This window comes from Heterodontus francisci, chromosome 4 (assembly GCF_036365525.1).
Source record: "Heterodontus francisci isolate sHetFra1 chromosome 4, sHetFra1.hap1, whole genome shotgun sequence".
NCBI lineage: Eukaryota > Metazoa > Chordata > Chondrichthyes > Heterodontiformes > Heterodontidae > Heterodontus > Heterodontus francisci.
In genome coordinates this window covers 117448878-117473935 of record NC_090374.1, presented here as the reverse complement: position 1 = coordinate 117473935, position 25058 = coordinate 117448878, and the positions used below count along the sequence as shown (strand labels likewise).

General features: G+C 45.9%; 1 protein-coding gene across 5 annotated transcripts in view; it reads left to right on the top strand.

The window, feature by feature from the left end:
• Window positions 1-25058, top strand: part of LOC137369208 (kinesin-like protein KIF27) — a 213962-nt gene that overhangs the window by 73032 nt on the left and 115872 nt on the right. For all 5 annotated transcript variants that reach the window (XM_068030028.1, XM_068030026.1, XM_068030027.1 and 2 more), the window contains exon 10: window positions 3288-3493. In XM_068030028.1, the coding sequence (XP_067886129.1) occupies window positions 3288-3493 (206 nt within the window). The remainder of the gene's footprint in view (window positions 1-3287; window positions 3494-25058) is intronic.

Sequence of the window (25058 nt, the reverse complement as noted above, 5' to 3'; positions counted from 1 at the left end):
ATTCTCAATAAAGACCCATGTAGAGGAGCAGCGCGTTCAGGGAGCCCAGCATGCAGCCGTTGTGGCCAATGAGTTTTCTTTCATTTATAAGTCGGTTTCCCAGGGGGAGAACCTTTCCTAATCATCCCCACAAACCCGAAATGGACAAAGGGTGGGAAGGCGGTAGGAGCCCAGGCAGTCCTGGGACAGAAAGGAAAGCAGGAGACACTGGGGGATCTCCTCCAGCCAAAAAGGAAGGTGCTGTGAGCAAGAGTGAGACCCGGAGACCTGTGTGCTTCCATTGTAATAAGGCAGGGCATTTAAAAGTTGACTGCTGGAAACTAAAAGGAAAACATGTAGGGTTAATCAGGGCATACCCGTTCAGTCAAGACGGGGACCCTGATGGAAAACACAGATCAGGCTGTGGCTTTAACTGTAGTAAGAGTGCAACCCAGGAAGTTTACTACAGCCAGTGCAGGAAAATTTGATAGGCTTCCTGAAGGTTATCGGGTTTTATATCTGAAGGGAAAGTAACCCATATCCCTCGAGTGGGGCAAGTAAGCCCATAGTGATTCTCGGGGACACGAGGGCGACTCGATCCCTTTTACAGTGAAAAGGTCTGACCTTTCCCCCCCGGAGAGTGCAGCGAACACCAAAATGGTGGTGAATGGTATTAGAGGGCAGTGTATGGCTGTACCTGTACACCAAGTGCACCTGGAGTGCGGCCTAGTTTCGGGACCGGTAATCATTGGGATTATCCCTAGTTTGCCTGTGGACGGGGTTCACCTGCTCCTAGGTAATGATCTGGCGGGGGTGATGGTGGTAGCCCTCCCAGTAGTGAAAGGGAGACCGCAGGAAGTCTGAGAGACGGACAGTGGCAGGAGATGGTTCCCTGCAGTTTCCCTGAATGTGTACTAACTCTCCTGAGGAAAAAAATGGGGAACTTAAAGCACTGGCACCCAGAAAAGACAATTTTAATAGGCTTTAAGATTGATGAATGACTGGAAATGAATGAGAAATGCATGGTTTTTCTTTCTGTACCTTAGATTTCTCTCAAACCTTGTAATGAAATGCGCTGATTTTTTTTCAAATCTCATTTCATTCCCCTGGGTGTGGAGGCGTCATGCATACTCGCATGGGTACGTCGTATATCGTAGTCGTTAACCGAATTAGAATTTAAGTTCAAGTTTTAATAACTTTCACTTTTCTTCTTTAAGCCTAAGAATACCTGGTGTACTCATTTCTTTGCCTTATTAATGGATAAGTGGTGAACAAGAATTCACCTGGGGGGAGCTCAAAACACAGTGTGTTTAAAAATCAAACCCTGTCAAAATAAGACGAGGTGAAGACAGTAAAAGACCGCTAGACACCTTTTCTCACCTGATTGTAACATTATTATTCCTTCTATTTCTAAGAAACAGCTTTAAACCAAAAATCCTTTTTCCCCGGTTAACCAGTTTCTTTATGAATGTATGTTTGTGTGCATGAGGGTTACGAAAATGAGGGTTTTTTTCATCTATAGATTTATCTCGTTAGTAGTTAAGATCTGTTATTTATTTTCCAATAAATAGTTAATGTTGTTGTTTAAAGAAACCTGGTTTCTTTGTTCTAGGGGGAAAATAGAGTGTTTAATTTGGCTATTCTTCAGTAGGTGGGAAACTTTAATTGATATGCTATGACCTGTGGAGTCGTAGGACTGAATTAACAGTGCATTATTCCTGCCTTGTTTGTAACAACAGCACATGTTATTACTTCAAAGAACTCCAATAAATTGGTTAAACATGATTTCTCTTTCACAAAACCATGTTGACTCTGCCTGATTACCTTGAATTTTTCTAAGTGCCCTGCAATGATGTCTTTAATAATAGCTACTAACATTTTCACTATGACAGATGTTAAGCCAACTGGTCTGTAGTTTCCTGTTTTCTGTCTCCCTCCCTTTTTGAACAAAGGAGTTACATTTGCTATTTTCCAATCTAATGGAACTTTCCCTGAATATATGGAATTTTGGAAAATTAAAACAAACGCATCAACTATCTCACTAGCTGCTTGTTTTAAGATCCTAGGTTGAAGTCCATCAGGACCCGGGGACTTGTCAGCCCGCAGCTCCAACAATTTGTTCAGTACCACTTCCCTGGTGATTGTAATTTTCATGAGTTCCTCCCTCCCTTCCATTTCCTGATTTACAGCTATTCCTGGGATGTTACTTGTATCCTCTATAGTGAAGACCAATGCAAAATACCTGTTCAATTCATTCTGCCATCTCCTTATTTTCCATTATTAATCCCCCAGACTCATTTTCTAAATGACCAACGCTCACTTTGTTAACTCTTTTTAAAATATCTGTAGAAACTCTTACTAACTGTTTTTATATTTCTAGCTAGCCTTCTCTCGTACTCTAATTTTTCCTTCCTTATTAATCATATTCTTTGTTGTTTTGCCAGTTAACCACATCTCTTAAATAATTTGCATTCTTTATATTTGACTTAAGTACTGCTAATTATGATCAGAAGGTGTTCAAGAATAAATAATAATTCGTGCTTGTATGATCTGACTGTTTCTTTGATGATTTGCCAAGGGGTTCATTCAAACAATCATTTACGCATTTCTGAATTTAGAGATGATAGTATAAATGTTGATATGTTCCAAACCGGTCGGTGTTTTTGAGACTCTTTGTTGAGCCAAGTTTAGGCATTATTTCTTCCCAGGACAAAGACTGGGTGATAATCCTGGACATTTCTTGGACTAACAATTAAAGGGATGCAGTTATGAATTCATCTGGGACCCTTTTTATAAATATTCCTTTCAAGATTTATTAGAGTACTTATCCCAGTGTTTCTGCAAATACTTGAACCTTTATTGTTAACACTGTTAAAATTCTTGTTGAGTGTATGCACATGGTCATCCATCTTCATTTAAAAAGAAATTGAGTCTTTTATACTGGGTAGGAATGGAGAAAATTCTTGAGACCATGGGGAGACAACCTCCAAAAGGGTCAATATTCCATAATTTCTCTAATTGGATTAGGGGCCTGATTTTAATGCTTATGAAGGATAAATTATATGGAACAAATGAATATGACTACATAAAAGTTAGCTTTTTAAACACTTGAGTGCCTTAGACTCTCCTACTCAATTGGGAGGCATACAAATGTAAGATAAAATCTGCTTTATTTTCTGAGATGACTGGAGGTAATCTTCATTTTTCTAAAGTTCTCCAACTTTGCCTTTATTATTGTTATTGTTATACTTTATTACTGATGAATTTATTGTACCGCTATCTATTTATTTATTAATTTATTCATTCAGGTCAGGATGCCCAGGCTGTGAACCGACAGTATTATCAAAAGATCACTCAGTTAGAACAAGAAGCTGAGCAGGCCAAGACTGAGCTGTCAGAAGCTCAGAAACAACTACAGGAACTGGAGAACAAGGAACTCAGGGATGCTACAGAGAAAGCCAAGCTACAAAAAGAATTCCGCAAGAAAATGGAAACAGCCAAAGTTAAAGTGCAGGTTAGCCATTTATGTAATATGCTAATGAAAAAAATGTTCAAATGCATTCAATAAATAAAATGCATAAATCTCATATTAGTTTCTAGAGTAAGTGCTTCCAAACAATGTTGACTGTTAGTATTTGGTTTCACTCCCGATACTTTTTCTCTTCTGCCCAGTTAAGTGTGACCTTATGAATGAAACAATTTGAGTTAGCAGGCTGCAGGGTAAGCAATGAATCCTTTTAATCAATCAGGTACATGCTGGAAATAGTACAGAACACCGCCACACATCCCTGTTTGCTCAAACTGACAAATTAGATAACCCCTAAAAATGGGTGCGGGGATTGCGATGTGTGATTAATCTGTGACCATTGATTGCAATGCAGGCAGCATGTCAACTTCGTGCTGCCTAGACATTTGATTGATCTCTGCGTCCAGCTAATGATAGTGCTCTGCTGATGTGTACAGGACAGCTAATATTATAAATGGCTAGCCCTACTTAAAGCTAGTCTGCACTCAAAGTTAGCTTGCACCTCTAAAGGGAGGTGCCTTCTGGCTGGAGCAGGTGCTGGCAGTCATAGTTGAAGAGAATCTGACCTGGGAAAGAGTGAAAGCTGCACTGCAGCTCTTGGTGGAGGAAAGAGAGTCTGTATCCACAGGTGGGGTGGGGGAAGGAAGGAAGGGAAAGGTCCTCCAGACACCTGGTCAGAAGGCTGTGGGAGCAAATAACCATGGAGGTTAATACCAGGAATCAAGCCCAGAGAACCTGAATGCGGTGCCGCAAGAAGTTCAGTGGCCTCGTGAGTGACCAAGAGCAGTGAACACATCTTCAACTGCCATGTCCTACCATTTCATTGAGAAAGAAAGACTTGATGAGGATGCACTATCCGTGGCTAACTAAGGAAGTTAACAATGGTATAAAATTGAAAGAAAAAGCATATAATACTGCAAAGAGTGGTGGTTAGAAAATTGGACAACCTTTAGAAACCAGCAAAAAATGACAAAAAAAAGGAGGGAGAAACTGGAGAATGAGAGAAAGCTAGCTAGAAATATAAAAACAGACAGTAAGAGTTTCTACAAGCAGATAAAAAGTAAGAGTAGCTAAAGTCAGCGTTGGTCCCTTAGAGGGTGAAACTGGGGAATTAATGGAAACAAGGAAATGGCAGAAGCATTGAACAGGTATTTTGTATCAGTCGTCACTGTAGAAGACACAAAAAAATCCCAAGTTTAGTAGAAAATCAAGAAGGAAAAGGGAGGGAGGAACTTAACACAATTAAGATCACTAGAGAAAAGTTACTGGGAAAGTTATTGGGACTAAAGGCTGACCAGAAGTGGCTGCAGAGATAGTGGATGTGTTGGTTGTAATCTTCCAAAAGTGCCTGGATTCTGGAAAGGTCCCAGCAGATTGGAAAACTGCAAATGTAACATTCAAGAAGGGAGGGAGACAGAAAGCAGGAAACTATAGACCAGTTAGCCTAACATCTGTCAGAGGGAAAATACTTGTATCCATTTTAAGGAGGTAATAGCAGGACATTTTTAAAATCATAATACAATCGGGCAGAGTCGACATGGTCTTGTGAAAGGGAAATCGAGATTGACTAATTTATTAGAGTTTTTTAAAATTCGTTCGTGGGATGTGGGCATCGCTGAATAGGCCAGCATTTATTGCCCATCTCTAATTGCCCTTGAGGAGGTGGTGGTGAGCTGCCTTCTTGAACTGCTGCAGTCCTTGGGGTGCAGGTACACCCACAGTGCTGTCAGGAAGGGAGTTCCAGGATTTTGAGCCAGCAACCATGAAGGAACGGTGATATAGTTCCAAGTCAGGATGGTGTGTGGCTTGGAGAGGAACTTGCAGTTGGTGGTGTTCCCATGCATCTGCTGCCCTTGTCCTTCTAGTTGCTGGAAATTTCGGGTTTGGAAGGTACTGTCGAAGGAGGTGTGGTGAGTTGCTACACTGCATATTGTAGATGATACACACTGCTGCCACTGTGCATCAGTGGTGGAGGGAGTGAATGTTGAAGGTGCTGGATGGGGTGCCAGTCAAGCAGGCAGCTTTGTCCTAGATGGTGTCGAGCTTCTTGAGTGTTGTTGGAACTGCACCCATCCAGGCAGGTGGAGAGTATTCCATCACTCAGACTTGTGCCTTGTTGATAGTGGACAGGCACTGGGGAGTCAGGAGGTGAGATACTCGCCACAGAATTCTTAGCCTCTGACCTGCTCTTGTAGCCACAGGATTTATATGGCTGGTCCAGTTCAGTTTCTGGTCACTGGTAACCCCTAGGATGTTGACAGTGGGGTATTCAGCGATGGTAATGCCATTGACTATCAAGGGGAGATAGTTAGATTCTCTCTCATTTGAGATGGTTATTGCCTGGCATTGTGTGGCACGAATGTTACTTGCTACTTATCAGCCCAAGCCTGGATGTTGTCCAGGTCTTGCTGCATATGGACATGGGAAGTAACTAGCAGGGTGGATATTAGGGAACCAGCAGATGTGGTGTATTTGGAATTCCAAAAGGCATTCGATAAGGTACCACATAAAAGATTACTACACAACATAGGAGCTCATGGTTTTGGGGGTAATATATTAACATGGATAGAGGATTGGTTAGCTAACAGGAAGCAAAGAGTTGGGATAAAGTTTCGGGTTGGCAAACTGTAACTAGTGGAGTGCCACAGGGATCAGTGCTGGGGCCTCAACTACTTAAAATCTATATTAATGACTTGGATGTAGGGACCGAGTGTTTGGTTGCTAAATTTGTTGATGACGTAAAGATAGGCAGGAAAGCAAGTTGTGAAGAGGGGACATAGTCTGCAAAGGGCTCTAGATAGTTTAGTGAGTGGGCAAAAATTTGGCAGTAGAATATGGGAAAATGTGAGCTTGTCCACTTTGGCAGGAAGAATAGAAAAATATACTATTTAAATGGAGAGAGACTGCAGAAATCTGTGGCACAGAGGGATCTGGGTGTCCTGGTACATGAATCACAAAATGCAGGTACAGCAAGCAATTAGGAAAGCAAATGGAATGTTGGCCTTTATTGCAAGAGGAATGGAGTATAAAAGTAGAGAAGTTTTGCTATAACTGTATAGGGCACTGGGGAGACTGTACCTAGAGTACTGTGCACAGTTTTGATCTTACTTAAGGAGCGATATACTTGCATTGGAAACAGTTCAGAGAAGGTTCACTTGGCTGTTTCATGGGATGAAGCAGTTATCTTATGAGGAAATGTTGATCAAGCTGGGATTATACCCATTGGAGTTTAGAAGAATGAGAGATGATCTTATTGAAATATAAAAGATTCTGAGAGGACTTGACAGGGTGGATGTTGGGAGGATTTTTCCCTTGTGGGGAGTCTAGAACTAGGGGGCACAGTTTCAAAACTAGGGGTCTCCCATTTAAAATGGAGATGAGGAGGAATTTTTCTCTCAGCGGGTCGTTGGACTTTGGAATTCTCTTTCCCTGAGAGCAGTGGAGGCTGGGTCATTGAATGTATTCAAGGCTGAGTTAGACAGAATTTTGAGTGACAAGGGAGTCCAGGGTGATGGGGGACAGGCAGGAAAGTGTAGTTAAGGCCACAATCAGATCATCCATGATATTATTGAATGGCAGAGCAAGCCCAAGGGGCTGAATGGCCTGCTCCTGCTCCTATTTCTTATGATCTTATAACTGCACCAGTAGCCTCAGCCACCACTGCTCAAATCACCCCACCCCCTTCACTCACCTACCAACAATCTGTCAGTTGGGCCTCATACCTAATATTCATATGTTTCACCTCACGTTCACACATTCAGCACTGTTACACACCTCACAACCACCTCTCACAGGTTGCACATACTGCCAGCTATTTAACCATGACAGCCACATCACCCAAACCTATTGCACAACACTCACTGACACACTTCCCTTTCTCTTGCAGGCCAAGGTGGTACACAACCAGAGGCAGCCAGGAGCTAACTGGAAGGAGACTGGCATGTCCTAAATCCCATGAAGGAGATGGTGCTGGCCATTATTGGGATGCCCATTTCTGAGGCTGTGACCAGCGGCATGGCTGAAACCAGTGAAGATGATGGTGGCCTTATACCTAAATCCTCTTTCTCACATCCCACTTCCCCCTCAAACTACACTGTCTTCTGATTTCCAAGTTGCAGATGGTGTAAGCGTGCACCTCTGACTTTCCCCCATCTCCCACAACCAGTGGGTGGCGCAGTGGTTAACACCGCAGCCTCACAGCTCCAGGGGCCTGGGTTCGATTCTGGGTACTACTGTGCGGAGTTTGCAAGTTCTCCCTGTGACTGCGTGGGTTTTCGCCGGGTGCTCCGGTTTCCTCCCACAGTTAAAGACTTGCAGGTGATGGGTAAATTGGCCATTGTAAATTGCCCCTAGTGTAGGTAGGTGGTAGGGGATATGGGATTACTGTAGGGTTAGTATAAATGGGTGGTTGTTGGTCGGCACAGACTCGGTGGGCCGAAGGGCCTGTTTCAGTGCTGTATCTCTCAATAAAATAAATAAACCTTACCCTTGTGCCTTTTCCCTCTCAGATACCCAAGAAATGCAACCTCACCAGGCAGTAGTGGAACACAAAGAAAAGAGTGATGATGGAGACACAGCACCATCACTTGATTTCACATTCACAGTACTGACAATGCGTGCATCATAGAGGACAGATTAGAGGTGGGACCTGCACGTGGTAAGACACCAGACACAAGTGGGCTGCAGCCAAGGCATGGGCAAGGATGACGCAGGTTCCAACTTGCCAGAGGGCAAGGTCAGACACAGGTTCTGCCGCAGAGGACTCAGATGAGGGCTTAGATGGGTCTGCCTACAGAAGAACGCTGATGGGTCTGCCCTACAGAAGGCTTGGTACATTGGGAAGCCTGCCAGAAAGCCTGTGATTAATATAAAGAGCATGGAAGGGTCCCACATCAACTTGCACAGAGCTTGGAGCCCATCCTTTCTAGCATGGAGGTGGTGACCAACTCCATTCGCACAGTGTGGCCCAAACTGTGAAGCAGCAACTGATGGCTGATGTCGCAGCTTCCATTGCAGCATAAGCAACAGCCACCCAATATCAGAGCTCTGCAGTAGAAACTCGGACTGCTGTCATGTACGGTCGGCTTGGCTGGCATCATGGCTATGGATTACAGTGTGCAAAGAGGTTTGCAGGGTGTCGCACCAGTTCAGCAATTTGTCCTCCAATAGGTTACTAGAATTGCTGAGGTTCTGTCATGGCATGGTGGCAGCGGCTCCATGGAGGACTAACCTGTTGTCCTCTCTCAGGAAGACCCTATTTTTCCTCCGACCTCTGCCACTCTGCCAATGTCCTTGCTTTTGCCTGTCAGCCAGCAAGCCGAGACTGCTATGACCCATGCTGAGGTGGTGCGGGCTACAGCCAGGCGTTCTAGGCCCAGAGGTACTCAAGGTGGTCCTCCAAGGCCATCTGTGGTCTTTTCCACTGAAAGTCACCAGCCATGCTGCAGCCACTCGGGTACCACTGCTTAGGAGCACTAGGACAGGCAAAGGGAAGGCACAAGGGTGATTAGTTGTCTTTTGTAGGCAATATGGCATGATTTAAGTTATAAATTTGGTTTGGAATGCTTATTTTGTGGTGGCACTTATTGCATTGTGGCCAAGTGGACTCTTAATGGCTGGTGACAGAAAGAAGTTAAGGTGTGGGACTTTTGGTAAATGGGACATTGAGGTTGCAGTTCCTAGTATCACACTCAGATGAATTCTTCACGACAACCCATGCAGAAAAGACAATCTAGGTTGCCTCTTCCCTTCCTCTTCCTCCTGCTCAACTGCTTGTCATATAGCTGGTGGCTAGGGCTCTCCCCTCATGATGGCGAGGTTGTGCAGCGTGCAGTAAACTACCACGAATCTTGACAACTGCTCTGCTAGGTATTGCAGGACTCCTCCAGTGATCGAGGCAGTGGAAGTATTGTTTCAGCATTCCAATGATCTGCTCTATCATATTTCGTCTGGCAGCATGGCTTTCGTTATATGCATGCCGCGCATGTGTTTGGATTGTGCATTGGAATCATCAGCCATGTTGGTGGCTAGCCCATGTCTCAGTAGCCACACTTCTGTTTGCTTATTTTTAAAAATTAGGTGTGGGCGTTGCTAGCAAGGCCAGCTTTGATTGCCCATCCCTAATTGTTCGTGAGAGGGTGGTGATGAGCTGCCTACTTGAACCACTGCAATGCATGTGGTGTAGGTTCACCCACAGTGAGCGTTCCAGGATTTTGACCCAGTGACAGTAAAAGGATGGCAATATGTTTCCAAGTCAGAATGGTTTGTGACTTGGAGGGAAACTTGCAGATGGTGATGTTTCTGTGTGCCTGCTGCCCTCGTTCTTCTAAGTAGTAGAGGTCAGTGGTTTGGAAGGTGCTGCTGGAGGAGCCTTTGTGGGTTGTTGCATTGCATCTTGTGGATGGTTCAAACTGCTGCCACTCTGTGCCGGTGGTGGAGGGAGTGAATATTGGTGGATGGAATGATGATCAAGTGGGCTACTTTGGCCTGGATGATGTCTAGCTTCTTGAGTGTTGTTGGAGCTGCACTCATCCAGTCAAGTGGGTACTCCTGACTTGTGCCTTGTAGATGGTGGAAAGCCTTTGGGGAATCAGGAGGTGTGTTACTCACCACAGAATACCCGGTAGCTTGTAGCTACCTTGTAGCTACAGTATTTATGTGGCTGGTCCAGTTAAGTTTATAGTCAATGGTGATCTCCAACATGTTGATGGTGGGGTATTCAGCAATGGTAATGCAATTGAATGTTAAGGGGAGGTGGTTAGATTCGCCCTTGTTGGAGATGGTCATTGTCTAACAATTGTGTGGCGAATGTTACTTGCCACTTATTCCAAGCCTGAAGGTTGTCCAGGTCCTGCTGCATGCAGGCATGGACTGCTTCATTATCTGAGGGCGGTGCTGGACAAGGTGTAATCACCAGCAGACATCCCCATTTCTGACCTTATGGAGGGAAGGCCAGTGATAAAGCAGCTGAAGCTGGTTGGGCCTTGGACACTGCCCTGAGGAACTTCAGCAGCAATGTCCTAGGGCTGAGGTGATTGACCTGCAGCAACCTTCCTTTTGTGCTAGGTATGACTCTGGCTAGTGGAGAGTTTTCCCCCTGATTCCGATTGACTTCAATTTTACTCAGGCTCCTTGATGCCACACTCGGTCAAATGATGCCTTGATGTCAAGCCCAGTCACGCACACTCACCTGTGGAATTCAGTTCTTTTGTTCATGTTTGGACAAGGTTGTGAAGCCTAAGATCAGCCATGAGTACTGAATGGCGGAGCAGGCTTGATTGGATATATGGTCTACTCCGGTTCCTATTTCTTGTGTTCTTGTGGAGCCAAGTGGACCTGGCAGAACCCAAAGTGAACATCAGCGAGCAGGTTATTGGTAATAACTGCCCCTGGATAGTACTGTCGAGGACAACCTTCCATAACTTCACTGATTTAGAGTAGACTAATGGGCGATAGTTGACCAAATTGGACTGGTCCTCCTTGTTGTGGACAAGACATACCTGGGCAATTTTCCGCATTGTTGGGTCGACACCAGTATTGTAGCTGTACTGGAACAGCTTAACTAGGGACACAGTTAATTCTGGAGTCTTCAGTACTAAATCCAGAATGGTTTCGGGACCCATACCTTTGGTTGAATCAAGTGCACAGATCACGTGGAATGAATGGAATTGGCTGAAGACAGGCATCAGTGATGCTGGAGACCTTCGAGAAGAGGCTGAGATGGATCATCTACTCTGCATTTCTAGCTGAAGGTAGTTGCAAATGCTTCAGCCTTGTCTTTTGCACTGACATGCTGGGATTCACCATCATTGAGGATGGGGATGTTGGTGCAGCCTTCTCATGTTAATTGTTTAATTGTCCACTGCCATTTGCAACTGAATGTGGCAGGATTGCAGGGCTTTAATCTATGTGTCTGGTGCTGCTCCAGGAATGCTCTCCTACACCCCTCACTGAACCCGGGTTTGTTCCCTAGCTTGATGGTAACGGAGGAGTGAAGGATATGCTGGGTTATGAGGTTGCTGGTCATGTTGGAATACAATTCTGCTGCTCCCGGATGACCAGTTCTGAACTACTCTCTTATTCTGAATCTCTTATTTAGCACAGTGGGAGTGCTACATAAACTGGTGGATGCTGTCCTCAATGTAAAGATGGGACTTTGTCTCCACAAGAAATGTGTAGTAGTCTCTCCTAAAAATACTGTCTCTGACAGATGCATCTGCATCGGGTAGACTGGTGAGGACAAGGTCAGGTTGGTTTTTTCCTCTTGGTGCTCTCGCCACCTGCTGCAGGCCCAGTTTGGCAGATATGTCCTTCAGGACTTAGCCAGCTCAATCAGTAGTGGTGCTACCAAGCCACTCTTGATGATGGATATTGAAGTCCCCTACCCAGAGTACATTCTGTGCCTTTGTCACTCTCAGTGCTTCTTCAACATGGAGGAGTGCTGATTCCTCAGTTGTGGGAGGGAGGTAAATGGGAATCAGCACTGTTTGACCTGATGCCAACTGCAGCTGACACAGTGGACTGCAGAATGAAGGTATCATGACTGCTGTGAGGACACCAGGCATTGGCCTGCAAGATTCACACACACCAGCTGGATGTTGAGGGAGTGGAATCCCTTTTGGTACTAGTATGGGGCAGAGTTGACATGTGCCTCCAAAGCAGTGTGCGTACAGCCAATAGTATCCTGCACTATCGGGAAGCCTACAGTCCTAGCAAAGCCACTTGCTTGCTCTGTCTGCTTCTCCAGCAAAAGAGCATGAAATATAGTTAGCTCTGTTTTGAATAGAGAGCCTCAGTGATCTCCCCTTGCAACAGTGAACGGCAAACTGCAAGATGTTGCAAATATCTGCAATCTAAAACGAGCCAGACACACAAGTTTATGGTCACAGTCACCTTCACAGCTACTGGCAGTGCTGTCCTTGTCCTACTCTGGGTTTGCAGTTATGGCTGCAATAGGTGGCAGATTTCAGTGAGGGCATACATACTGAAGTGCAGATGTCTTATGCAATATTGTTCACTAAGTTTCAGTGGGAGAATTGCTCCCTGTACACCCTGGGCAGACGAGGCCACCTGCTGACAGCATTCCCCACCCCCCCCCATCTTCTAGCGGCTTGTCCTGCTCTGTGTGGCCTCTGTTCATTCTCCATGTCATGCTGTATCCCAAGGGGAATGCCTATTAGTGCACCCATGTCCTGGAGTAACTAGTTTGTACAGAAGCCTTGAAGTCAACAAAAAGTCCTACAGCACCTGCCACACCACTCCCTGTAGGCTTCTGCAATTTAAAACGACTATAGAGAGCACCAAACACTTTGTAGAATCATAGCAACAGCCAGAAGAAATCAACCAGAAACTACAGAAAGAAGAGACTTGCATTTATATATAGCATCTTCAACAACAACCAGATGACCAAAACACTTTACAAGCAATGAAGTAAGTTTTGAACTGTAGTCATTGTTGTGATGTAGGAAATGTGGCACCCATTTTGTGCACAGCAACCTCCCACTAACAGCAATGTGATGATGACCAGATAATCTATTTTTTTTGTGATGTTAATTTAGGGATAAACACTGTCCAGAATACGAGGGATAACTCCCCTGCTCCGAAGAAGGGTCACTGACCCGAAATGTTAACTCTGCTTCTCTTTCCACAGATGCTGCCAGACCTGCTGAGTGGTTCCAGCATTTCTTGTTTTTATTCAGATTTCCAGCATCCGCAGTATTTTGCTTTTATTATAACTCCCCTGCACTTCTTAAAACTAGTGCCCTGGGATCTTCTATATCCATCTGAGAAAGCGAATGGGTTGCAGTTTAACCTCTCAACTGAAAGACAGCACCTCTGACAGTGCAGCACTCCCTTAGTACTGCACTAGAGTGTCAGCCTTGATTTTTGTGCTCAAGTCCTGGAGTGGAACTTGAACCCACAATCTTCTGACTCAGGTGAGATTGGTACCAACTGAGCCACAGCTGACACTATAACAAGCCTGCAAATAGTTGCTGATCCCTTTAAAAAGCGTCGGTGGGCATCTTTCCTGTTGCTAAGCATGTCTTTAGCTGTGTGAGGTTAAGAGGGTGTTTGCTTGAGCTCCAAAATGACAGCCTTGGCATCAAATTAGCTTTGCATGCTGATTGACATCATGATCTGCGTGCTCTGCATATTGTCAGTGGACATTCACTGAACATGTGCTAATGCCTGCACCAAAATGATGTCCAGCACGATTTGCCCCACAAGTGTGCATGTGCCATGGATGCCATTTTGGAGTCCTAAGTGCATCATAGTGCCAAAAAAAATGATGCCAATGATCCCAATTTCTCGCCCCAGATATCTGTTTAAAAACTACAAATTAAGTTTATAAAGAACTAAGATTAACAGAAGTAATGATTAAAAAAAATTAGCTAGTTCACAACTCTACTTATAATTTCTCTTCCAAAATAACAAATGTCTCAAAACTTAACAGTTCTCAGTAATAACATGCAGCTTGTACCAAGTATTCATTGACAAATGTTGTGTCCGATTGAACTCTCACTGAGCTCTTTGTTGATTCCCTCACCTCAAAAAAAAAGTACAGATTCTTATGATCAACAGGGCAGACCTCCGATCCCATGGGTAGAAACAGTACTCATTAGTTCTGATAACAAAAAATATACTACTGTGTCTTGCTCTGATGAATTAGAATAACAACTTTCATTAATTATACGATGCATTTAATATAGAAAAAGGTGTCTTAAGGTTCTTCACAGAAGCATAACCAGACAAAAATAGACACTGAGCCAAAGAAGCATGTCAGGACGGGTGGCTGAAAGTTTGGTCAAAGAGGTAGGTTTTAAGGAGAATCTTAAAGAAGGAAGGAAGGCAGAGAGGTTTAGAAAGGGAATTCCAGAGTTTGGGGCTTAAATAGCTGAAAGCACAACACAAATGTTGGGACAAAAAGAGTGGGAGTATACAGGAGGCTGGACTTGAAGGAATGCAAGTTCCTGTAGGTTACTGGTGGGTTATTGGGCTGGAGAACGTTAGAGATGGGGATGGGCGAGGTCATAAAGATATTGTATCTGATGATGAGAATTCTAAATTTGGGGTGTTGTACCAGGAGTCTCTGAAGGATAGGAGACACGGGTGATGGTTGAGCTTGACTTGGTGAGAAACGATACAGAGCTGTGGATGAGCTGAAGTTTATTGAGGGAGGAGAATGGGTTCATAGTCAGGAGAGCAATGGAATTGTCAAGTCTGGAGGTGACAAAGATATGGAGAAGAGTTTCAGCAGCAGATGGCCTGAGGCAGAGGCAGAAAAGGGTGATGTTACAGAGGTGATGGAGAGGATTTGAGTTTGGGTTCAAATAGGATACCAAGGTTGTGAAAAGCCAAGATAGGAGCAGGCGAGGGGTATGGAATCAGTGGTGAGGCTATAGTGTTTGTGGCAGGCACCAAAGGCAATAGCTTCGGTCTTCTCAATGGAGAAAATTGTGGCTCAACCAGGACGGGATGTCGGATAAGCAATCTGATAAGATTAAGACAATTGAGGATTCGAGAGATGTGGTTGGAAGATAGATAGATCTTGGTGTTGTCAGCGTATATGTCTGAATAAAAAAAATAGCAGTGGTAATGATCTGAAATTGATGTTGAATCTGCAAGGTGTAAAATGTTAATCGAAAGAAGAATGCTCTTTCAAAGAGCCAGTAAAGGCACAACAGGCCCAAACGCCCCCTGCTATGCTGTACGTTTTTATGGTTCTATAAGGTTCTGTTCCTCGAGCTTCTGTTGAACTTGGTTGAAGCAGTGTAGGTGCCCAAGGACAGAGAGGTTAGAATGGGAGTGGGTTGGCGAATTAAATGGCAAGGGGTCACACTTGCAGTCTGAATGCAGGTGTTGAGCAAAAAGATCACCCAATGTGTGTTTGGACTCTGCAATGTAAAGGAGACCACAGCGTGAGCAGCAAATAAATTTATTCTAAATTGAAAGCAATAAATCACTGTTCCCTAATGGTCCATTTTATCGTCTCTGCTCGCTACATAACTTCATCTTTGCCATAATAAAAACAAAAATTGCTAGAAATACTCAGCAGGTCAGGCAGCATCTTGGAGAGAAAAACAGAGTTAACGTTTCAGACTGATGACCTTTCATCTTTGCCATGTCATCATGGGGAGATTCCAAATGGAGTAAGAACATTTTACCACAATGGGGAAGGGAAAACCAAGCCTGGTCGCCTTTTACACTCTGTTACAGAACAGGATTGACTCGCCTCTGTGAGAACCACCTGCATGACTCTTCAAGGGAAGGAGCTGGGGAGAAAGCAATAAAAATATCAGGACCAAAAATGTGTGCTCTTTTTCTTTTTAAAAGATTTGAGTACTGTTGGGGCTGGTGGAGTTGATTTTGGCTGAGCACTTTTTTGCTGAGTCTCTGCCTTGTTTGACCGACGCCAGGGTTTCTTTGGGCATTGGGGTGGGTGGGGGTGTATAGGTGCTCCTTCCACCTTCCACCTTCATTCACAACAGAGAAAGAGATGGGACTGTAGGATGACATCATTAGCTGGAATTCAATTTTGCTCCAGTGTAATGTACACCTGCATGAAGCAGGCATACATTACTTGCTAGGACTTCCTCCTGCTGGAAGTAAGGTTAACAGTTGTTTGGAAAGTCAATTTCTTTACAGTAGGCAATCATGAAGTGATTTTCTGTTAGGATACAAGCTTGCTTTGGTTTGAATAGCTTTGCTTGTTGAAAAAAAAAAGGTTTGGTATTTCGTCACATGAACATTAAAACTTAAAATTGTGGCTGGGAAGAAGAGAGGGGCTATCACAAGGAATTAACAAGCCCCTGACTGGAAAGACATTTGTGGGCGGCACAGTGGCGCAGTGGTTAGCACCGCAGCCTCACAGCTCCAGGAACCCGGGTTCGATTCCGGGTACTGCCTGTGTGGAGTTTGCAAGTTCTCCCTGTGTCTGCGTGGGTTTTCTCCGGGTGCTCCGGTTTCCTCCCACAAGCCAAAAGACTTGCAGGTTGATAGGTAAATTGGCCATTATAAATTGTCACTAGTATAGGTAGGTGGTAGGGAAATATAGGGACAGGTGGGGATGTTTGGTAGGAATATGGGATTAGTGTAGGATTAGTATAAATGGGTGGTTGATGTTCGGCACAGACTCGGTGGGCCGAAGGGCCTGTTTCAGTGCTGTATCTCTAATCTAATCTAATCTTTAGATCTAATCTAATCTAATCATACAGTGTTGGAACAAAGGGTCCCAGTCCTTCCTTCTCCAGTACATAGAAGAAGTGGTCAGACCAGTTTGGTCACATGACTAACTGTTGGAGTTTTTTCAATTTGAACTTGCTGAGAGTAAGAACTCAGAAAGCTGTTTGCTCCTGGACTGGAGAAGACCTCTCTCCTGTCTGCTCTGATCTTGTTCTCACCAGCTTTGGAAACTATTGAAGACCTGTAAGCTCAAAGAGAGAAAAGTCTCCTACATGAACAAGGTTTAAGAAGAATACTGGGCCCCAATGAAAAGTAAGAGCTGTCTACAATCAAAGACTCTATGGAGAGCTGGAAACACAGAAACAGTAACAAGAAACCCCCTTCCGAGACTGCCTCAAACTTCTCTACTTTATTGTTCATCTACTCTTTTCTGTCCCTATTTGAATGTGTGTACCGTGTGTGCATGCTAGTGTGGGCGTGTCGTATATCCATAGGTGTTAACCGAATTAGACTTTGTTATAATAAATTTCACTTTTCTTCTTTAAACCTAAAGAAAACCTGGTGTGCTCATTTCTTTGCCTTATAATATAAAGGTGGAGAACAAAGATTCACCAAGGGGGGAGCTCAAAACACAGTGTGCTTAAGAATCAAACCCTGTTATAAGAAGACCAGGTGAACACAGAAAAAGACCCCGAGACACCTTACTCACCCGGTCATAACAGAAATTTGGGTGCTAGCGTCTAGGATTTTACCCACAAACGAGAGAAATTGGAAGTGGGAAGCCAAATTGTTCCCAATCAAAAAAAAAGAGCAAGATTAGTACAGTTTTTCTTGTGGTTGTGTGTGATTGAATACTAACATGTCTGCAACAGAAGCAAGTAGCTCTCCAAGCCAGGGTGCAGTAACTTGGGATATGTTAAAAGCACTGTCTATGGAGGAGTTGAGAAAAATGGCTGAGCAGTGTGGGATCACTGTATGTGGCAAGGCTAGGAAGTCTGAACTCCTAAGGCTAGTGGCCCACCACTTTTCCCTTGAATCTGAAGAAGCAGAAACAGAATCCGACAGGATATTGTTAGCAAAGATACAATTGGAACAGAGGAAACTTGAATTGGAAGAAAGAGAAAAAGAGGGAGAGGGAGAAAGAAAGCCTTCCAAAAGGAACGTGAAGAAAATGAAAGGCAGGAAAGAGAAAGAGTATTCCAGAAAGAATGCGATGAAAGAGAGTTGAGGCGGCTTGGGTTAACTAGGGGCGACAGAGTAACCCCAGTGAAAGCATAGCCAAAATGGAGGAGCAGAATTCAGGGCTGGGTACAAAATTGCTAAAACTCACTCAATTAAATCCAAAATTCAATGAGGAAGATGTGGAAGCGTATTTGTATCTTTTGAGAAACTGTCAAGACAGCTAAAATGGCCCGCTGAAACCTGGTCTCTTTTAATACAAAGCAAGCTAACTGGAAAAGCCCATGAAGTTTATTCCTTGTTGCCAGATGAGAGTTCATCAAATTATGAACTGACCAAAAATGCTATCCTTGGGCATATGAATTAGTAAACAAAGCCTTTTGCCAAAAGTTTAGAACCCTCAAAAAGCAAGCTAATCAAACTTATCTGGGGTTTAAAAGAAGTAAGCAGCTAGCTTTTGATCAATGGCTGAGGGCTCTTAAAATACAGCTCAGTTACGAGAATCTCAGAGAAGTAATTCTGTTAGAGGAATTTAAAAACACTCTCCCACGCTCAGTAAAGACCCATGTAGAGGAGCAATGGGTTCAGGGAGCCTGGCAAGCGACCGTTCCGGCCGATGAGTTTTTTTGAATTTATAAATCGGCTTCCCGGGGAGAACCTTTCCTAATCACCCCAACAAATCTGAAATGGATCAAGGGTAGGAAGGTGATAGGAGCCCAAGCACTTCTGGGAAAGAAAGGAAAGCAGGAGACACAGGGGCCCCTCCTCCAGCCAAAAAGGAAGGTGCTGTGAGCAACAGGGAGACCTGTGAGCTTCCATTGTAATAAGGCAGGGCATTTAAAACTTGGCTGCTGGAAACTAAAGGGAAAACCTCTAGGGTTAATCAGGGCACAACCGCTCAGTGAAGACGGGACCCTGATGGAAAACACAGATCAGGCTGTGCCTTTAATTGCAGTAAGGGTGAGACCCAGGAAGCTTACTACGGCCAGTGCAGAAAAAGTTAATAGGATTCCTGAAGGTTATCAGGGTTTTGTGTCTGAAGGGAAAGTAACCCCTTACCCCTCGAGTGGGGCAAGCAAGCCCATAGTGATTCTCGGGGACACAGGGGCAACTCGATCCCTTTTGTTGGGAAAAGGCCTGACCTTTCCCCTATAGAGTGCAGTGAACACCAAAATGGTGGTGAATGGTATTGGAGGGCACTGTATGCCATACCTGTACACCGGATACACCTAGAGTGCAACCTAGTTTCGGGACCAGTGACCGTAGGGATTGTCCCCAGTTTGCCTGTGGACGGGATTGACCTCCTAGGTAAAGATCTGGCGGGGGTGAAGGTGGTAGTCCCCCTAGTAGTGAAAGAAAGATCGCAGGAGGTCTGAGAGACTGGGGCAGTGGCAGGAAACGATCCCCTGCAGTGTTGCTAAGTGTGTGGTGGATCAGGCCAGGATCAAACCAGCTCCCCCAGAGGAGACTGCATTGGCACTGCAGGCAAATGGCCATGAGGTCTGCCTAGCCAAGACTTTCTTTGGAAAGTGAGGAGACCTAGGGAATGAATTAAATAGATTTTGCCTAGCTGAGGCTCAGCGAGCCAACCCAGTATTGCGAGAGTTAGCACAGGTTGCTCAGTCTGAAAGTGAAGCAGAGAGAGTCCCTGTTGCTACTATTTAAAGAATGAGGTACTGATGAGGAAATGGAGTTCTCCTCACAGACCTGAGGGCAAGGAGTGGACATAGTTCACCAGTTAGTGGTGCCACAGAAGTACCGGAGAGAACTATTAAGAAGGGCCCACGAGACTACAGTGGCTATACATGCCGGCATACGAAAGACCAAAGCCCACATAAGATAGCAGTTTGATTGGCTAAAACTCCACAAAGATGTGGTGGAGTACTGCAGGAGGTGCCACATGTGCCAGGTTGAGGGGAAACCTCAACCTTCAGTGAAACCTGCACCCCTAAGTCCTGTACCGGTGTTAGGAGGACCCTCCAGCAGAGGGCTGGTGAACTGTAAGGGACCCTCGCTAAGAACAAAAGGAGACAGGCAAAAGTTTAGACAGAGAAGGGAAAAAAGTGACCAAGAGGGCAGGAATCCCAGATGAAATCCCCTACTGTCCGGTCAGCCAACCCCGAAAAATGTGAAAAGTTAGACCCCACATCCTCCAATGTAGAGTCATAGAGTATTACAGCACAGAAACAGGCCCTTCGGCCCAACACACCTGCGCCGGCCATCAAGCATCCATCCTAACTAATCCCATTTCCCCGCACCTGGCCCGTACCCCTGTATGTTATGGCGTTTCAACTGTTCATCCAAATACTTCTTGAATGTCGTGAGAGTTCCTGCCTCTACCACCTCTTAAGGCAGTGTGTTCAAGATTCCAACAACCATCTGGGTGACAACATTTCTCCTCAACTCCCCACTAAACCTTCTGCCCCTTACCTTAAATCTATGCCCCCTAGTTATTGACCTCTCCGCTCAGGGAAAAAGTTTCTTTCTATCTATCCTATCAATGCCCCTCATCATTTTGTATGCCTCAGTCAGGTCCCCCCTCAGCCTTCTCCGCTCCAAGGAAAACAACCCCAGCCTATCCAGTCTGTCTTCATAACTGAAATGCTCCAGCCCAGGCAACATCTTGGTGAATCTCCTCTGCACCTTCTCCATTGCAATCACATCCTTCCTATAGTGTGGTGACCAGAACTGTACACAGTACTCCAGCTGTGGCCTAACAAGCATTTTATACAGCTCCGTCATAACCTCCTTGCTCTTATGTTTTATGCCTCAGCTTTTTTTTAATTTCCAAAATATACTTTATTCATAAACATCTGTAAAAATTACATTGCCAGACAGTTTCCAAACAGCACCAAAAAATACAAACATTGCAAGGGAGATCAGTTTCCTTCAATACTGTCATGAGTTCCTTCCCAACCCTTCCTTTTCACAATTGTCATGTCAATTACAGTTTTACATTTACAGCAATTGAGAATATTAACGATACAGTTCGAGGGGTTTCCCATGGATCCAGCCCCTCAGTCCAGCTTGCTGGGGGAACCTTACACTGTGGTCTTTCCCCATTGAGCCTTTGCTGCGGCTGCCCCAAGCTTTAGTGCGTCCCTCAGCACGTAGTCCTGGACCTTGGAATGTGCCAGTCTGCAACATTCGGTGGTGGACAACTCTTTGCGCTGGAAGACCAGCAAGTTTCGGGCAGACCAAAGGGCGTCTTTCACCGAATTGATAGTCCTCCAGCAGCAGTTGATGTTTGTCTCGGTGTGCGTCCCTGGGAACAGCCCGTAGAGCACAGACTCCTGTGTTACAGAGCTGCTTGGGATGAACCTTGACAAGAACCACTGCATCTCTTTCCACACCTGCTTTGCAAAGGCACATTCCAGGAGGAGGTGTGCGACCGTCTCTTCCCCACCACAGCCAACGCGGGGGCACTGTGCGGAGGGGGCGAGACTTCGGGTGTGCATGAAGGATCTGACGGGGAGGGCCCTTCTCACCACCAGCCAAGCTACGTCTTGGTGCTTGTTTGAAAGTTCTGGTGATGAGGCATTCCGCCAAATGACTTTGACGGTCTGCTCGGGGAACCATCCGACAGGATCCACCGTTTCCTTTTCCCGTAGGGCCTTGAGGACATTCCGTGCAGACCACTGCCTGATGGACCGGTGGTCAAAGGTGTTTTCCCGCAGAAACTGCTCCACGAAGGATAAGTGGTACGGCACCGCCCAACTGCATGGAGCGTTCCGTGGCAATGTGACCAGGCCCATCCTTCGCAAAACCGGGGACAGATAGAACCTCAGCACGTAGTGACACTTGGAGTTTGCGTACTGGGGATCTACACACAGCTTGATGCAGCCGCACACGAAGGTGGTCAGCAGGATGAGGGCCACGTTGGGTACATTTTTCCCGCCCTTGTCCAGAGATTTGTACATCGTGTCCCTCCGGACCCGGTCCATTTTAGATCCCCAGACGAAGCGGAAAATGGCTCGGGTGACTGCCACGGCGCAGGAGTGGGATATGGGCCAGACCTGCGCCACGTAGAGCAACAACGTGAGTGCCTCGCACCTGATGACCAGGTTCTTACCCATAATGGAGAGAGATCGCTGCCCCCACATGCCCAACTTTTGTCGTACCTTGGCTACTCGCTCCTCCCATGTTTTGGTGCACGCCCCGGCCCTTCCGAACCATATCCCCAGCATCTTCAGGTAATCTGACCTGACGGTGAAGGGGACAAAGGATCGGTCAGCCCAGTTGCCAAAGAACATGGCCTCGCTCTTGCCGTGGTTAACTTTGGCTCCCGAGGCCAGTTCGAACTGGTCGCAGATGCTCATCAGTCTGCGCACGGACAGCGGATCCGAGCAGAAAACGGCAACGTCATCCATGTACAGGGAGGTTTTGACCTGAGTGCCTCCGCTGCCTGGGATTGTCACCCCTCTTATGCTCGCATCCTTCCTAATAGACTCAGCAAAGGGTTCAATACAGCAAACAAACAAGACCGGGGAGAGAGGACAGCCCTGTCTGACTCCAGATTTGATCGGGAAACTTTCCGATTCCCACCCGTTGATTGAGACTGCGCTACTGATGTTTGTGTAGAGCAGTTGGATCCAATTGCAGATTCCCTCCCCAAACCCCATTTTGGGAAGCACGTCCATCATGTAGGTGTGCGATATCCTGTCAAAAGCCTTCTCCTGGTCCAGGCTGATGAGGCAGGTGTCCACCCTCCTGTCCCGTACGTAGGCGATCGTATCCCTGAGTAGCGCGAGACTATCAGAGATCTTACTGCCGGGTACAGTACAGGTCTGATCGGGGTGAATCACCAGCTCCAGAGCAGACTTGACTCGACTGGCTAAGACTTTGGATAGAAACTTGTAATCAACATTAAGCAGTGAGATGGGCCGCCAATTTCTGATTTCTGCCCTCTCCCCCTTCTGCTTGTAAATGAGGGTGATGATGCCTTTTCTCATGGATTCTGACATGCTGCCGGCCAGGAGCATACTCTCGTATACTTCCAGCAGGTCCGGGCCGACCCAGTCCCACAGGGACGAGTACAACTCGACCGGTAAGCCGTCGCTCCCGGGAGTTTTACTCGTCTCGAAAGACTCGACGGCCTTTGTCAGCTCATCCAGAGTTAGCGGCTTGTCCAGTCTCTCCCTCCTGCTGTCATCTAAGACCTCTGTGATAGATGACAGGAAGGGCTGGGAGGCTCTGCTGTCTGTGGGCTTCGCGTCATACAGCCCAGCATAAAAGGATTTGCTGATCCTTAGTATGTCGGACTGCGAAGACGTTACCGAGCCATCTTCTTCCTTCAGGCTGCTGATAACAGAGCTCTCTCTGTGTACCTTTTGGAAGAAGTAACGCGAGCACGTCTCATCCTGCTCGATGGAGCGGACTCTGGACCGGAAGATGATCTTGGAGGCCTCCTTGGCAAAGAGCGAGGCCTGCTGGCTCTTCACCTCTTGGAGGTCCTCCTTGACCTCGACCCCCATTGACTGCAACCGGAGTAGATTTTGCATAATTTTCTGGAGTCGGGACAGTTCCCTCTGTCTCTCTCTCGCCTTCTGAACACCTTTGTGGATGAAGAACCTCTTGATGTTCTCCTTAATCGCTTCCCACCAGTGAACTGGAGACTCAAAGAGGGGTTTCACGGTCCTCCAACCTTTGTAATCCCTTTTGAGTTCCTCAACGTTCTCTGGGGTCAGCAGTGTCGCATTGAGCTTCCACGTCCCTCTGCCAACCCGCTGGTCGTCCTGTAAGTGACAGTCGGCCAGTAAGAGGCAGTGGTCGGAGAAGAACACCGGCTTGACGTCGGTGGATCCGACCGTGACAGCACGGGACACAAACAGGAAGTCAATCCTGGAACAGGCAGACCCGTCCGATCTTGACCATGTGTATCTGCGCTGCGCTCCGTCTGCAGGTTTGCTGAAGACGTCGTGCAGTTTGGCATCCTTAACTGTTTCTATTAGGAATCTGGACGTAGCGTCCAGTTTGCTGTCGTCACTGCCGGATCGACCAGCCGCATCGATGATGCAGTTGAAGTCACCGCCTAGGATGACCGGCCTGGACGTCGCCAGCAGCAGTGGGAGCTGCTGGAAGACGGTCAGCCGCTCGCTGCGTTGTACCGGGGCGTACACGTTTTATGCCTCAGCTAATAAAGGCAAGTATCACATATGCCTTCCTAACCACCTTATCTACCTGTGCTGCTGCCTTCAGTGATCTATGGACAAGCACCCCAAGGTCCCTCTGACCCTCTGTACTCCCTCAGGTCCTATCATCCATTGTATATTCCATTGCCTTGTTAGTCCTACCAAAGTGCATCACCTCGCACTTCTCAGGATTAAACTCCATTTGCCACTGCTCCACCCATTTTACCAGCCCATCTATATCGTCCCGTAGATTAAGGCTTTCCTCCTCACAATTTACGACACCGCCGATTTTCATGTCATCTGCGAACTTGCTGATCGTACCTCCTATGTTCACATCTAAATCATTAATGTACACTACAAACAGTAGGGGACCCCCAGCATCAATCCCTGCGGTACCCCACTGGTCACAGGCCTCCATTTACAAAAACAACCCTCGAACATCACCCTCTGCCTCCTTCCACTAAGCCAATTTTGAATCCAATTTGCCAAATTACCCTGGATCCCATGGGCTTTTACTTTCTTATCCAATCTCCCATGCGGGACCTTACTGACATCCATGTAGACTACATCAACTGCTTTACCCTCATCAACACATCTAGTTACCGCCTCGAAAAATTCAATCAAATTTGTTAGACACGATCTCCCCCTGACAAAGCCATGCTGACTATTCTTGATAAATCCCTGCCCTCTCCAAGTGGAGATTAATCCTGACTCTCAGAATTTTTTCCAATAATTTCCCTACCACTGATGGCAGATTGAGAGTGCTGAAAACAGCGGAGGCCGTAGAGGAGTACAGAAAATGTAGGGTAGTACTTAAAAAAAAAGTAATTAGGAGAGTGAAAAACGGGCATGAAAAATCACTGGCAGACAAGATAAAGATAAATCTGACTCGCTGGCCTGTAATTACCTGGTTTATCCCTGCTACCCTTCTTGAATAATGGTACCACATTCGCTGTCCTACAATCCTCTGGTACCTCTCCTGTGGCCAGAGAGGATCTGAAAATTTGTGTCAGAGTCCCTGCTATCTCCTCCCTTGCCTCACATAGCAGCCTGGGATACAT